The 15,600-nt window shown below is 27.1% G+C and overlaps 2 protein-coding genes and 1 long non-coding RNA gene across 6 annotated transcripts; all 3 read left to right on the top strand.

Annotated features, from left to right (window-relative positions):
* Positions 1–284: 284 nt before the first annotated feature.
* On the top strand, positions 285–11,330 carry Msl-2 (male-specific lethal 2). 3 transcript variants are annotated; one of them, XM_076318079.1, is made up of 5 exons: positions 285–952; positions 9,092–9,255; positions 9,747–9,941; positions 10,042–10,357; positions 10,429–11,330. In XM_076318079.1, exons 1-4 carry the CDS (start codon positions 373–375, stop codon positions 10,312–10,314), a joined length of 1,212 nt encoding a protein of 403 aa, XP_076174194.1. In that variant the 5' UTR covers positions 285–372; the 3' UTR covers positions 10,315–10,357; positions 10,429–11,330. The 3 variants fall into 3 exon arrangements, with proteins under 3 accessions (XP_076174194.1, XP_076174186.1, XP_076174201.1); XM_076318071.1 differs by having other exon boundaries at positions 9,092–9,327; positions 10,429–11,328; XM_076318086.1 differs by lacking the exon at positions 10,429–11,330 and having other exon boundaries at positions 9,092–9,327; positions 10,022–10,246.
* LOC143153870 (uncharacterized) lies at positions 7,721–8,782 on the top strand. The gene is made up of 4 exons (XR_012993936.1): positions 7,721–7,748; positions 7,935–8,084; positions 8,153–8,290; positions 8,374–8,782. It is a non-coding gene; the product is annotated as an uncharacterized LOC143153870 (long non-coding RNA).
* A 3,502-nt stretch (positions 11,331–14,832) lies between the features above and the next one.
* Nd-b8 (NADH dehydrogenase (ubiquinone) B8 subunit) lies at positions 14,833–15,588 on the top strand. 2 transcript variants are annotated; one of them, XM_076308381.1, is made up of 4 exons: positions 14,833–14,942; positions 15,057–15,163; positions 15,298–15,395; positions 15,535–15,588. In XM_076308381.1, exons 1-3 carry the CDS (start codon positions 14,860–14,862, stop codon positions 15,390–15,392), a joined length of 285 nt encoding a protein of 94 aa, XP_076164496.1. In that variant the 5' UTR covers positions 14,833–14,859; the 3' UTR covers positions 15,393–15,395; positions 15,535–15,588. The 2 variants fall into 2 exon arrangements, with proteins under 2 accessions (XP_076164496.1, XP_076164485.1); XM_076308370.1 differs by lacking the exon at positions 15,535–15,588 and having other exon boundaries at positions 15,298–15,469.
* The last annotated feature ends 12 nt before the right edge of the window (positions 15,589–15,600 follow it).

Raw genomic sequence — 15,600 nt, 5'->3', positions numbered from 1 at the left:
TATGACCTTGGTATTTAAAAGCATAATACTTCGTTTGCATTGAAATGATTTACATTTTTTTACAAGATATATGCACATACATATGTCAAATATATATTATCATTTTAAATGAAAAAGAATTCAAAACAAATATAATACATAACTTTTCTATTATATTATTAGATAGCGTTAAAAATTTTCTCATTATAGGATTTTCCTATCTAGCGTTACTTTTTAGTCGAAGTGATTTGAAAGAGCCCTCTACCAATGTAAACGATAGGAAATTAAAAATGGCCGATGTTTTGTTTGTGTGTAGTGACAATGTCGTGTTGGTTTGTTTAGTTAATTTTCCTGTATAATTATACGTATTGCTCGTGGAAAATTCAAGAAAAAATGAACGCCACGAGTCTTTACGTATCAACGTGTCGGCTAGTTTTACAAGCTGATGCTGATGATCCAAATTCGTGGACAGATCTGTATAGGCTAGTTCCATATTTGCGACAAAGCCTTAGTTGTACTGTGTGTTCAAATTTATTAATCGAACCTCATACACCAACTGAAACTAATTGTCAACATCATGTGTGTCGTGGTTGTAGAGGTGGACGTAAAAAGCTTAAACCTTCGTGTGGATGGTGCAAGGATTATGACAGATACGTCGAAAATGTTCAATTACGAATATTGTTACAGTGTTATAAAAAACTGTGTGAATATTTGACAAACACAAACATTTATCGAAGTTTAATACTTTCAGTGTCTTCCAATAAAACAGGTAATAGTGCATCAACTATTGGTGTTACCAGCCTCATGGAACTTATACAGGAAGGTTCTGGCTTCAAAGATGAATTTAAAAGCACTGCTGGTTTGTCAAAATCTGCCTATAGTATTTTACCATGCGTTTACACAAGTACAACCTCGACCCAGACTCAAGGAAACACTATGCAAAGTTCTGAAACGATATCACAAAGTATATCTGGTATGATACATTACCTTTTCATATAAAAATGCAAACTTTTATTAGCTCCATCATAATTTTAATTATGTAAAGTATGACATTTAAATAAGACACTTTTTTTTAAAAAGAATTTATAATCTTTGAAGGTACACATATAATAATACAACTATTCTTTTTCAAGATCTTTTTTGTTAGTATTTTTTAATTGAATTATATATTTTATTTTGCACACTTTAATATAATTTTGTTGTATAATACCAGTTTGATCATATGAACTCAAGATATTTCCATACAATTTCTTCTTCTTAATTAAAATGTATTATTCAATTTATTTGTATAAAAAGATTTTATAAATTAATTTTATTATATATACATAAAATAATATTTATGTATATGTACGATATTTGTAGTTGTCTTAAAGAAAACAGTACATAACATTTTATCTAAGCATAATTCTACTAACAAAGAATATTTATACAGTAATGTCTGACAGTGATTTTGATAAAACTTCATAGGTTTATAGAGTAGCCAAAAATAGGGAGCATATATATTCTTTTTAGCTGCTATAACTCAAGTTTAAGGATTGAAATTATCCTCCAAAGTTTTAAATTTCTCATATTATCTTGAAAACTATTGGAGATACAAAGAAGTTTCCGAGAGAAATGTTCTATAGTTTTTGACATAAATAACATGGTATATAATGTATGCACCATAGCATACATGTGTGCATGCATGTATACTAAATTTATACATAATATGTACACATAACAAATATTAATAATATATTCTTTCTATACATGTACAAAATGTTAGTAAAAATGTAATATCCTTTTCAGAATCAATTCCTCATGTCACAATGAATAAAAAAAGTCCATTACTGTTTTGCAATTTAAGTTTTCATTACCGATATATAAAGTGTTAAAGTTTACAGGTATAACTTCCGGCGCGCGCTATTTAAATCCCAGTCAGCCGGGCGCTTTGCTATACATATACGCACACATATACGAGAAATACGTACGGCATTGTTCATGCGCGTAAAAACTTATGTATCAATAATGAAGTTTTAGATTTCAAAATGGTAAGGGAATTTTTTATCTATATTAGTACGAGTAATTGATCTCGAAAACGGGTTCCATGTGTTTGTTAAAATCCTGATATAATATTTTATAACTATAAATATTTAATAAGAAAGAAGTACAAAATCGATGTAGTATTATTTTTACTTATAATAACTGATTTTTCTCTGACTTTTCCTATTAACACATTGACTATCACGTTATTCGTATCTGTGTGATGCGCGAGGTTTTGCACGATACTAGTTACTAGTTATTAGTTTTTGGATGACGGTTTGATTTATACTTTGGGAGTGATTTTATTAAATATTTATAAAGATATTAAATAAAAATAATACGCCAGATTTATTCTAACAATATTATTTAACATAAAGTTATTTTTCATAATTTTTTTGGAAATAGTCTAAGTAAAGCAGTTCAGTATAATTCTCGTTGTATTATTGTCACTCGGGACCGAATAACGGTTTACAACATGTATAGTGCAAGTGATTCAGGTTTTAGTTGCCTTCATATTTTGCCAACAGCGGCAATCGCCAGTGGACGAAAAAGACGAGTGAGAGTCAGTGAGAAAGAATGAATGATAGTTGAAGAAAAGGACAATATGTGAGAAAGAGTGGGAAAAAAATAAGAAAAAAAGAAGAGCAAATCTGAGAAAAAGTAAATAAGATATACATAGATGTTTTGTCTGTTGTATCTGTTTAAAATCTGGAATTGAATGAAATTGTTATTGTTTGGGTCATTCCACGGCAAATCAATTATTTTTTGCATATACAATGAGATATTAAAGCCAGCGGTGCGCCGATTTCAGATAAATCCGTGAGATTTCGAATGCGAGTGATACGTATGGTAGTCCCATAATAATAGTGGATTGTATGACTCGCTTATTATAATTAAAAATGATTTAAATCACATTGTGTTTAGTCTTATTTTCATAAGAAAAATCTCATTAAAATATTATAAGTATTTTTATAAAAATAAAATTAAAAATTGGCGGCTTTTTACAAAGTAGTTGCTGGCTCATAGTGTATTTCATGCTTTAGTGATTTGGGTGGGGATTCCCCCCTCCCCTAAATTGGTGTGGATAGCGACAATCATACAACTAATCAAACCTGTCGATCATACAATGAGAATTTACTGCACAGACCATGTAGATATTGGTTTTACTTATTTAACAAATTTGTTTGTCTTTTTCTTTTATTATACCAAAAAAACGCATCGAAAATTCCCTACACTTTAGAAGGTAAACCTATGGCAATAAAGAACAAATATGTAATCATTATAAGTTATGTTTACCTTTGTGGTAGATATTTTTGTATAAGATATCATCGACTTCAAAATTTAGATTAGCGAAGATTATGATTAAATTACGGATCAGCCATCGAGTACGCATGAAATACATAGTATTTTCAAATACAGTCAATCCTTTTATTAAATAATCTGATTCTGTACACGCCGTATATGTGCGCAGTGACCAGACAATAATGGCCTGATTGAATTAGGTATCCACAGCAGTTAACACATTAATAAAAATTATTTTATTGTCATTATATGAAAATAATGTTACGCTCACTATTTTTTCTGAAGTTGCAAATCCAGTAGAACCAAAACTTTTTTGATTTAAAGCATTGTTAGCGGGAAATATAATTACTTTTCTGACGATCATACTCATTTTTGGTAATAATTTGCAATTATCTTTTGACTACTGTAGCTCATTATTGTCATTCACAAAGTGTAGTGTTAAATACACATTTATTTTTATAATATGATTCTTCTTCATTATTGCCGGCATCGATTTATATCTCGAAACCGACTTCGAAATATTTTGGTACAGATTTATTACTTTCTTTAATCCAGCGTTTCTTAAACTTCATCATAGCGGACCCTCTTAAATAATATTTACAATATATTTTAAATTTTTTTAAAAAATGTATTATTGTTTTAAACATTTTTATTCGATTTAAATGGTTTCAAACTGTTTAGTTCAAACTTTTAGTACGTTGTTTATAAAAGAAATGTATAATAATAACATGCATACATTTAAACAAAACTAAACTATATAATACACTAAACTCTGATTTTAAATCTAACTCTGTTGTGTTCTCTTCCTTTAGTTCTCAATTCTGATTCATGTAACAACCAACTCTCATTCGATATCTCGCATCGCCCTCTTAAAACCTAACACACACCGCATATTACATTCTTGCAATCAAAATTTTCATACGCATTCCCAGAATGTAATTCTAAGTGTATATTACTCGTAACCGATATTCCCGACAACACTTATTTAATCTCTTCCGTTTTATCCCAACATTTATCACTCACACAGCCATACAATTCGCAATGCACAAACAGCCATACGATTCGCAATGCACAAACAGCACACTCACTCACATCTACAATACCAATTTCCAATAGTCATTCATTTAATGTATAGTAACTGTGTAATATGAAATTAGGTGAAGCAATGATCGTGTATGAGGGTAAACTGCCTAAGCCTGTTTGATACCCGAAGTAGGTTCGTGTACATAAGTAGACTTTATTTGTATTAATATTACTAGGTGGAGGTCGGAAAGCAGGATAATTCACCGCGTACCAGCCCATTGAAAAATTCTACCATTGATATTTAATCGTAACTTTCAGAAAAATTTTATTTTTTTCTTTTCTTTTAGTAAACAACTTACAAATATAAAGTGCTATAACGTGTTCTATCTTGCTCTTTAACATGTATAAAGAGTATTTAATGATATAAATTTAGACGGATCCAATCGCCAAATATATATTGATTAAGCTCAAATGATTTTCATAAATGTTTTATGTTATATAAAAAAGAAATTGTCGGACTTGTGTAACCACAACAATGCAGAAAGGAACTAGTTTACTTAAGTTCCGATAAGCATTAATCTGATAAACAATATTGACTATCGATACTATCAAGTATTGATGGAAAATGCATAATATTCCACTTACAAAAATAAAGATGATATTTTTGTTGTAGTCTTTATACTTTAGATTTTCGTTCATTTTTTTCTTTTTTAATTCTTGGATTGAATGGTCAAGATCACATATTAATTTTATGAGATTTTATCTTGGTTTTCCTTTTCGAGTGTTCGGTCGCAATCCGGGGGGCTAGCCTGGTTTTTATATTTTTCTTCAGTTCTTCTAATTTCTAATTAGTTTTCCTAATTTGGTGATATTTTTGTTGTGCTAATTAGATTAGGCGATGAATTTAATGTTTTATTCGAAAATCGTCTTGTTTCGAATTGAGTATCACCTACGCTACTATTTTTAAATAATAGGATCCCTGTTTAGTTTTATATCACTGGGCACTTTATTTAATAAAAAGGACTTTGATGTTTTACTGTATATATTTTGTGTTTCCACTCTCGAAACACGTGTTAGATTTTCTTTACTTATTTCAAAAGTCAGAGCCTCCTGATGCGTGAGGGTTCTCACGTTTACTTATAGTTATATAATTATAATTCTTGCACCGAAGAAAATTTATAATTTATAGTCAAATTTTGCGACTCAAAATTTGACTAAAATGCACACGCGTTGAAATTTTTCCTTTACTGACTTCCACGTTTACTGCTTTAAGGTTCAAAGGACAATGAATTACTAATTATCGTACTATTGAGAACATTTTACTTACAGTCACATTGTAACAAGTTTTCAGGTACACGTTTACTCTAAACCAAAATTTTCCATCTTTGATCTAGTCCAGTTATTGGCAACTTACGGCTCTTTAATTGAATTATTGCACCCCTGGATCTGACAATGAAACAAATTATTTGAATCATATTATTGCTGTATTTTTTGCAGCCAGAAAGAAATTCATGTATTGAGTACCAAAGACATTCAACATAGCTCCTTTTAACTGCGTTTTTTGTTGCTTACGTCAGTAATCGCTTTGTATGAAATTCTTTCTTTTTTTTATTACTTTTGTTTATTTTGAAAAGTTAAACTTTCATTTTGTTATTATTACAAGATAATCGTTTAATTTGATTTTTATATGGGACGGTTTGTTGCATTTTATGTATACCAAAAGGTCGACTGCAAAAGCCATGGCAAATTTACTGTTATTATTTAGATCATACATATGGAGAAGGTCAAAAATGAATGTTGAATAGGACGAGAGAATTTACCATTCCTTTGTTGTAAGTCATTCCCTGTCTTAAATAATACCGAAAATTTTCTAAACTGATATCTATTGCAAAATAAACGTTTATCATATAATATATTTGGTAGTATTTTTCTTGAATGCTTGGGAAAATCCTTTTTGATGAATTGAGAAAATAAGCTATCAAGCAATATCGCATCGAATACCTTGTTGATGTCAATGAAACAAGTACAAATACAATCGCTAGTTTTTTTGGTTCAGCAAATATTAGATGTAAATTTAATTATTGTGTATATTGTGAAATTTTCATAAAAGATTATTTTCACTCCAATTCGCGTTTATGGAGTTGTTAATAATAGTTTAAAAATTCTCCTTTTGAAGCAAACTAATAGACTTGCAGCTAGCTGAAGTACTGTTTAGATCCACTTATGATAGTCTTAACTGATCGCGATCTGTCGTTTAAAAATTAACAAAATGCGGTTAAATGTTATATTGTTTCCCTTTAAATTAACTTCTCTGTATCTTCAATAACATAGAAAATAAATTACTGCATGTATTTAAGTCAGATTAATATCAGTAAATTTATAGTTTTTAAAATCAAGTTAAATGAAACATCTAGTTAATACTTTCAAATATTAATATTAATTAAAATTAGTTTAAAAAATTATATATAAAAATAAAAATTTATAAGTGCAAAAATAAAATTAACGATACAGTATATTATTAAATATTTGAATTCATTGTTTAGCCCTCTATACTATACAATTTAGAAAATGCAAGAAAGGCATTGAATTATATAATATTAATTCAGGATTAACAATTATCATGAAATATTGACAGGAGATAATCTTACAAAAACCTTTTTTCATCGTTGTACAAAATATTAAAAAAAAAAGGGTTCAAAATTTTAGTAACATACAATATTCATTAAGAGGAGTAAAAAATGCTTGATTAACATATTTATGTTCTTAAACCAACCCTGTAAAGTATATTACAATTTTCTGTTCCAATATTGCAAGATACTAATCTTCTTCTGTTTGTGATGTGCTATGTGTAAAAAGGGATCAGAAACTATTGATAACTAGTTTAGCTGCATGGTTGTGTAACAAAAATTACTATTGACTACATAATAAACACAAATGTAGCATTATTCTTGGATACTCATGTGTTTTAGGAAATAATATTTAATAAATGTGTGATAATCATTTTCCTAATAACAGAACTTGGTTAGAGAATTTAATATTAATAATAGTTTATTATTTTAATGTAAAAAAAATAGCAGATATACATTTCATGTATGGATTATTTTATATCAAATTACATATACAAAATTTGTCATTGTAGTCATTGATTTTTTTTTTAAATTTGTAGTATTTATCGATAATCTCGGGAAACTGATTTGTATGAAATTTCAGTCTTCTAGTTCGAACAGTTTTCAAGATATTGAATGTTAATTTTTTTTAAATTGAGTGAAATTGACAAACATGTCATCAAGTTCTTGATATTTATGTTCTACTTGAAGGTAATACTTTGTGTTTATAGTCATTTTGAAGCTGAGAGAATGCTCCTTTCAAATGTGTACAACAAATTTTAATGGAAATGCTGCACGTCATCTCTATATGGAAAAGTATATACATTGCACTATCCTATCTCATATATTGTTTAAGGAACTTTATCAAAATTTGTGTAATTTGGCTCTTTTACATTACATTTCGGATGGACAAGATCTGTTTCCACTACTGATATGAAGAGCATTTTAGGAAGAGTAGAAGAAAACTCAGGAACTAGCATTAGAAGAATTTTCGCAACTTAGGTATTCATGTTCCTCTAATCTGGCAAACTCTTCGTGAACAACTGCTGTATCTATACTATATTGAACGAGTACTTCAATCTTGTTGGCTACCCACTGGAACTAGATTTTTGTCTATGGTTACTGACAAAATGTACTGGAAACATATATTTTGTGAGTGATATTCTGTTTACCAATGAAGCTGAATTTACCAGAAATTGAATTATGAAGTTTTATAATAGCCATGTATGGTTGGATGAAGATCTTCATGCCATTAATGAATCAGGGCGTCAATATCAATTTTCCTTGAATATATGGATGGGAATCTGAAAAAATTGGCTTTTAGGAAACAGAAATTGTTTTACCAAACAGAATCACAGGTATGACTTATTATAACTTTTTCGTGAATAACTTATCCAAAATCTTGAAAAATGTGCAGCTTTATAAAAGACTATATATGTAGTTTCAGTATGATGGAGTGTTCCTTAATTTTTTAATTAATGTTAGACAATATTCAAAGTCAGACTTTTGATGGAAAATGAATAAAATGAGGAGGTGCAGTAATATAATCTCCATTTTTCTCTGTCTCATGATCTATATCCTGAAGATTTTGTTTTATGAGGACACTTAAAGAGTTTAGTGCATTTATTTGCAGTAAATGATTTAGCAAATTTACAACAGCAAATAGTAAATGTATGCTTTGTAATATGAGATAAGCCAACATTTTTGATAAACTATGCACTTCAATGACACAGAGATGTGAAAGATGTGCTAAAATGAAAGGGCAGCACATAAAACATTTCTTTTAAAAATAAAAATAAGAAATATAATATAACAATTTTATATAACTAATAACAATTGGTTCTACTTTCATACAACATGTCAACAGTAGAAGCAAGTTAGTATCTTGCAATATTGGAACAGAAAATTATAATGTACTCTGCAGGGATGGTTAAGTTAATTAAGTATTTTTCATTTCTCTTAATGAAAACTATACTAAACATTTTCAAAATGTTAAAATTTTTTTATATTTTTGTCACACTGTATTTGTTTGTGTTTTTATTTAAATGTCTTATTACATATATGTATCCTAAAAAGAGAATTCATAGTTATTATTATAAATAGAAAATAAAAAAAAACATGACATTTTAATGTACAAAACATGATTCAATATTTCATAGAATCACCTGCTATTCGTACTGTATCAAATGGATCCTCAATATACTCTGTGATGTATGCTGGATCCGGTAATAAAATAACAATAAAACGGAAAGCCGCTGCTGCAGAAGATACAGAAGTAGGACAACAGGATATCGATGGAAATCAACACAGCTCTGTAGGAGGGGTAAAATGTATTCCATCTTCCCACCTTAAATATGGGACCCCTTCTCAGAAAAAATCTTCAAAGGGCAGCAAAGTAATTTCAATAGATATTCGATTAATCTTATGCCTTACAGGAAGTTTACATTGCACTATAAATTTCACTTAAATGCTAAAGAATGTGCATCTTCGTTAATATTACTTGTAAGGTACAATTATATTTCTAGATTTGTATAACAATTAACAGTCTTTAATAGTTAATATTTGATTAACATTGTTTAATACTTTTCATTACTAACATTAGATCTAAATAAATTTAAATATATATTTTGATAGGTCCCATACTAAGATTAATGCAGATGAGAGATTTTATACCATTTTTGTTATATAATATAACAACATGTAGTATGTATTTATCAAATATTCCACTTACATCTGTATTAGTCTATAATTCTTACTTTTATTTCAATTTTTCATAATAATTAAGAGTAATAGAACTTGTTTCATTTTGAGCAGTCATCAGGCTTTAAAAAGCCAAGGTCAAGTTCTGCTCGGAGTAAAAGAAAAGGGTGTAGATGTGGTAATGCTACAGCAATACCTGGAAAGTTGACTTGTTGTGGTCAACGTTGTCCATGTTATGTTGAAAGTAAGCCCTGTGTGGAATGTAGGTGCAGAGGTTGTAGAAATCCTCACACAGCAGACGGGTTAAAGGTAGAATTTATGAAATTAAATAACTTATATAATTGTACCTAAAATTCTTTTTGAGTACTTTAATACAACTGACTATGTAGTATGTCATTTTACATTTTAGATTCGGCCACATATACCTGAGTTACATAATTTGCAATTGCAATTATCAGCCCCTTTAGACTGCGATACATTAAATTCAGATCCTTTAGGATCAGTACCACAATGCCTTTCAACTTCCCCAACAACAATTCAAGTATTAAATGTGTATTCAACTCCGAGATTAGATATTGATAATGTACCACAAAATCTACCTGCAGCCTTGTTAGTAGGAGAAGATGCTATGATTAGTACTGAAAGTGAAGCTGAAGATAGTGATATACAAATTGATGTGTGACAATTCAAATGACATTGTCAAATGTCATGTTTAATCTAATGAGGTATGTAATATAAAGTACTCTATTAACATGTTATGCAATAAATATACTAATTTAAATTTCTATTATTTCAGAATAATCTATCTACTATTGAAATAAAAAGTTATGGTTTTTAATCTATAATTATATTAAAAAATAATAAATATATTTTTATCACTCATAAATTATCTGTATTGTGGCATTTTAAAAAGTTTAGAAAACTAAGTTTGTGTAAGTACGAATAAATTTATTTCCAGTGTAAGAGTAAAATATTTTACTCCATTTTTTATTTCTAACATAAATCGTAATTTTTTACATTATTTTACAATTCAATACTCTTGTACATTAGATTCTGATTAGCATTATTATTGTTTATATTTAAGTTATATATAACCCTTAAACTTTTATTATCTGTGTTATGCAATGTGCCTGCATTGTGGCAAAAAAAAAAAATACCTCCATGTCAATATACATGTTGTGCCATACTGTATATTTGCTTATTATTATAGATTTTAAATATTTAGAAACAAAGATAAAAGATTTTAAATGTTTATAAACTATCTGATAAGAAAAACTCGAAATTGACAAGGAAAGTATACAGGTGGAGATAATTTAAACATTTGCCTTTTTGTATACAAGAATGTATTTTGTTTATTGACTGGTGTTACACAAAGTGGTCCACTATAAATTGAACATTTAATTGTCTCTTTTATTGTTAAAGATGCAGTACAATGTTCAATGATTTTATAGAGCATACAAAAATAATTTTTCAAAATAGTTAATGACACTATCAGTGTTTTTTATAATAAAATGATACATTATCTTCTACCAAAAATTTAATAATATATGATACACAATGTTGAATGTAAGTATTGACAAAGATTTCTCAGGATAAACTAGTTGTATTGATGCAAAAAAAAAAAACTTTGAAGTATTTAATAACAAAATAATAGGATAAGTGTGTTATGTATGACAAGAATCAAGCTAAACATAAATATTGACATTAATATTTACATTTCTATAATGTATGAGTTCAAACTCTTTTTATCATTAGGTTTTCCTATAATCTATTTGACATGGAATGGATTAATCTTTTTGTATATTGGAAATCATTACAGTCACATCTCATTTGTTCTATAAAATCATTTATCTTTTGTCTGCAATATATTTTCGTATCTGTAATGGTAAAACAGATAATTAAGTGTTTTGTTTCTGATGGACAATCCTGTATTTAGTGATCAAACATTATATATTTTATGTATTTTACATACTAATTAGTACACTTATTATAAGTCGATAAGTAATGTTAAATTTTAAATACTTCTTATAAAAAAATCTTATTTGTACATATAATTTACAATACTTTTATTTTATTTAAGTTCTTAATTAAATTTTTGTTAAAATTAGAAATGTAATTAACAAGTTACAAACTGTTCTATACTTCACCAACTTTTGTTAAAAATTTAACAACGAATTTTTAATTCAAGAAGTAATAATAAGACACTATAATCATTATAAAATATTATATATATTTAAATTTATTATGTAGTTTAGTACTTGAATGATGTGATAAATCTTCCTACTTCTGTTTACAGTTATTTCTTTTGTTACCAATATTTATATTAAGGCATGTATATGCAAAACCTAAGTAACTTTTTATTTATATTTATAAGATATATATGTATATTTTGTAGATATGTAATTCATTATTTTTTAAAATACTATTTATGTTTAAAAACGCATTGTCTGAAATTACTAACAGAACCATACTTGCAACACATCATAGATGTTAAAGAAATTTACAACAACATTTAAAGGTTAAATAATTGAACGAAATATTTAAAACAGAAAACAAGACATGCATGAAGCATAATAACATATACGTACAATGACATCTATATGTAATTTACAAACTAATACTTGTTTGTTAAGTGAAGTCAATAGTTTGTAAAAACAAGTGACTATAAGTTTTATTTCATCTCAAATTAAATATCAGACTTATTATTTATCTAATGTTTAGATGATTCTATTTAACAATATCAGAATTTACTATTATTGAGATATAAATAATATTATATTAGATTCTTAGATTATATCTTGTAGAATTTAAATTGTTGAAAATTAACATTTCTTAAATTTATATTTCTACTAATAGAAAATTGTAAGATAATGTCTACTTAAGCAACTATAATTACAGGTTTCATTATTCTTATACTAGTACAAAATGATAAATAAGTACTAAAAGTATGTATAGAGTATAATAGAAGTATGCTACAAACTTTAATATAGCAGTATATTTTCTCAATATATATGCTGTTTATTGTGAACTGTTTGTACTTTTCAAAAAATAATTGAAGATATTTCAAAAAGATGTAAAAAAAAATTCGGAAGTTGAAAATCATGCAAATACATTTGGTTTTAGAAAAAAATAAAAATGTACTGCAAACTATTATATATGTATAAAATAAACAAAGTAAGATATTGTAATAAAGCTTGCTCAACATAAGATGAAATTAACAAAAATTGTTTGTATTTTTATAGTATAGAGTTTTGGGATATATTTGAACATACAATATCTAATAGATAACATATAGATTTTTGAAAATACTCTACATGCAGGTTGTATTTAGTCTTGTTAATTCTATCTTATGTATACTTTGCTTCAATTGTTCATTTCTGAAATATAAAGGCATTGTCTATTTTAAAACGTTGCTCATAATAATGAATAAATGCATTACCACTTTTTAATTAATTATAATAGAGCTTTAAAATAAATAATGGAGTATTCTGTATTTTAGTTCTGAAATATATTAATTATCAATATATGAACTAAAAATAAATAGCTGTCAGTTATTAACAAGCTATATATTTATATATGTGAGTTATAAAAGATACTTTGCACTCATATAATTTTTGTTATAATCAAAATTATAGAATTTTCTAAATTTTAATTTTGTTTAAATTATCTATAAAAAAAAAATAATATTTAAAACTTAAATAAATTTGAATATATGATTTAAAGTTTTTGAATTACTAATTTATAACGTGAAAGTGTTATGTGACTAATATTTTATAAAGTAGAGAATCATGGAGTCGTCTGATAAATAATATTGCTTGCTTTTGCAATTGTACAAAGGAAAAATTTCTTATATTATATTACAATAATAATATGTAATTATCACTATGATCCATTATTGTTTGCCATCTTTGCATTAATTTTTCTTCTCTTCTCGGATAATAGCTTTTAGATTTTTGGTTTATGAATATTTTAATGTTATTATTTAGATGCTGCATGTTGCTCTTCTTTTTAGATAACTACTGTTATCTTTCGGTAATATTTATGTATAATACTTATTCTCTTAAAATAAACAGATTATGGTTTGCCTTAGAATTACAATTATGGAACTTTTTGAACTACCTGTGACATTTCCTAACATTTATTAACTTCACAACACACATTAGAATTAAATTTCTTGCTACTATTGTATATTTATAACTTTGAGACTTGTACAATAAATAATAATGTAAGCACTTCTCATTTATCCATGTAGATAAAACATAGTAACAACTATTTTTGATATGGTCATCAAAAATATATTACTTATCAAACGACTCAATACAATCATGTAAGTATAGAGTGTTGATAAAATATTTGACAAAAATTCTCCAATATATTATATTAATTGTATTGATAAAAAAAGTGGTATACATACATAGGTTCCGAAATTTCTTTTTCCAATATGTTCATTGGAAAATGTCCTTCAATATGTTCATTCTGGATAGACCCATCCGTAGGTCATGTTACAACATATTAAATATTTGCACGTGTATAATGGATAAATCTATTATTGTTAGTCAATATTATAAGAAACCTTTATCACCAAATTAAGAACGATTAATATTTTTCACTTGTTATAAAATTTATTGTTTTTATCAAGAGAGTAGATAACAAAACAGGAATCTAAACATAATTTTTCAAAAGACGTCATACAGAACAATGTTCAATTGTTGTAATCAGGGTAACAAGTCTAAAGTTTGTTCATTTTTTTCGCTACTTTATTTATATTTATAATTTTTGTTTAATGATCTTATGAAGAAAAACTAGGAAGCCAAATTATACGCTGAGTGACATAAATGCTTGGTTTATGTTTAATACAATTTCAAAGACTACACAAAATCCTAAAGTTAGTAATGAAAAAGAAGTTGTTAGTCGTTTATAATGATACAAACCATAGATATCTCTTCAGATTAGTAGTTCATTTTACAGCGCCACAGGTGTCTTGTCAAAGAATTAAATGAAAGAGGAAAAATTTGAATTCTATTTCAATCTTTTCGTACTTTTATACGCTACTTAATTATAATATGTATAATAAAACTATTTGATAAATAGTATGTTAAGCAAATAAAAAAATAACATCTTTAATCATTTGTTAAATATTAAAATTTATTCAATTGCAAGTAATGTTAAAAATGTCAAATTATGTAACTTCGTAACATTCTGCGACTGTAGTGTATAACGTTCAAAGATGGCTGCGATTAAACTTGGACCCCACTTAAAAGAGTTACGAATTCTTTTGTGTCAAACGTCAAAATCTAGTGAAGGTGTTAGGTAATATTAATATTACTTGTGTAAAAATTATTATTTAAAAACATAATAATTATTCGATCCTCTCCAATTATTAAACTGTGATATTCTTAACGTAACCTCTTCATATGTTTTCAGAGATTTTATCAAAAAGCAATATGTACCTCTTAAAAGAAATAACCCACAATTTCCAGTTTTAATTAGAGAATGTTCTTCAATCGAACCTTTTTTATATGCACGATATGGTAAGTGTAATCATTTATTATACTCTATGTAACTATACACAGTAAATATTAGTTTATATGTGTAATACACAGTAAATTGATTATACAGTATTTTGAGAAGTGACATTTATTTAATGAAAAATGACATATTTCAGAGAAGGGTGTAGAGCAGTGCGTTTCCTTACAAAATTTAAAATCAGAAGAAGTACTCAAACAGATTAAGGAACTAGCAGCTAATAAACCAAAATAATGTGTATGCTACTCTAAATGTATTTTAATTTATTTAGTTATTAAATAAAATAGCTGTATTTACTTAGTTACATCATATGATTACGTTTAAAAAATAAACCTTATATGTAATATTTAGGTATTAAGCACCATGTTCTTTTTAGAGTTGGATCTAACCCAGAAGTAAAACAAAGAGAATAAATGAGATCGAATTTGAAGACCTTTATTTA

This window comes from Ptiloglossa arizonensis, chromosome 1 (genome assembly GCF_051014685.1).
Source record: "Ptiloglossa arizonensis isolate GNS036 chromosome 1, iyPtiAriz1_principal, whole genome shotgun sequence".
Taxonomy (NCBI): Eukaryota; Metazoa; Arthropoda; class Insecta; order Hymenoptera; family Colletidae; genus Ptiloglossa; species Ptiloglossa arizonensis.
The sequence above is the reverse complement of the archived record's forward strand: the minus strand, read 5'-3'. Positions and strand labels throughout refer to the sequence as shown.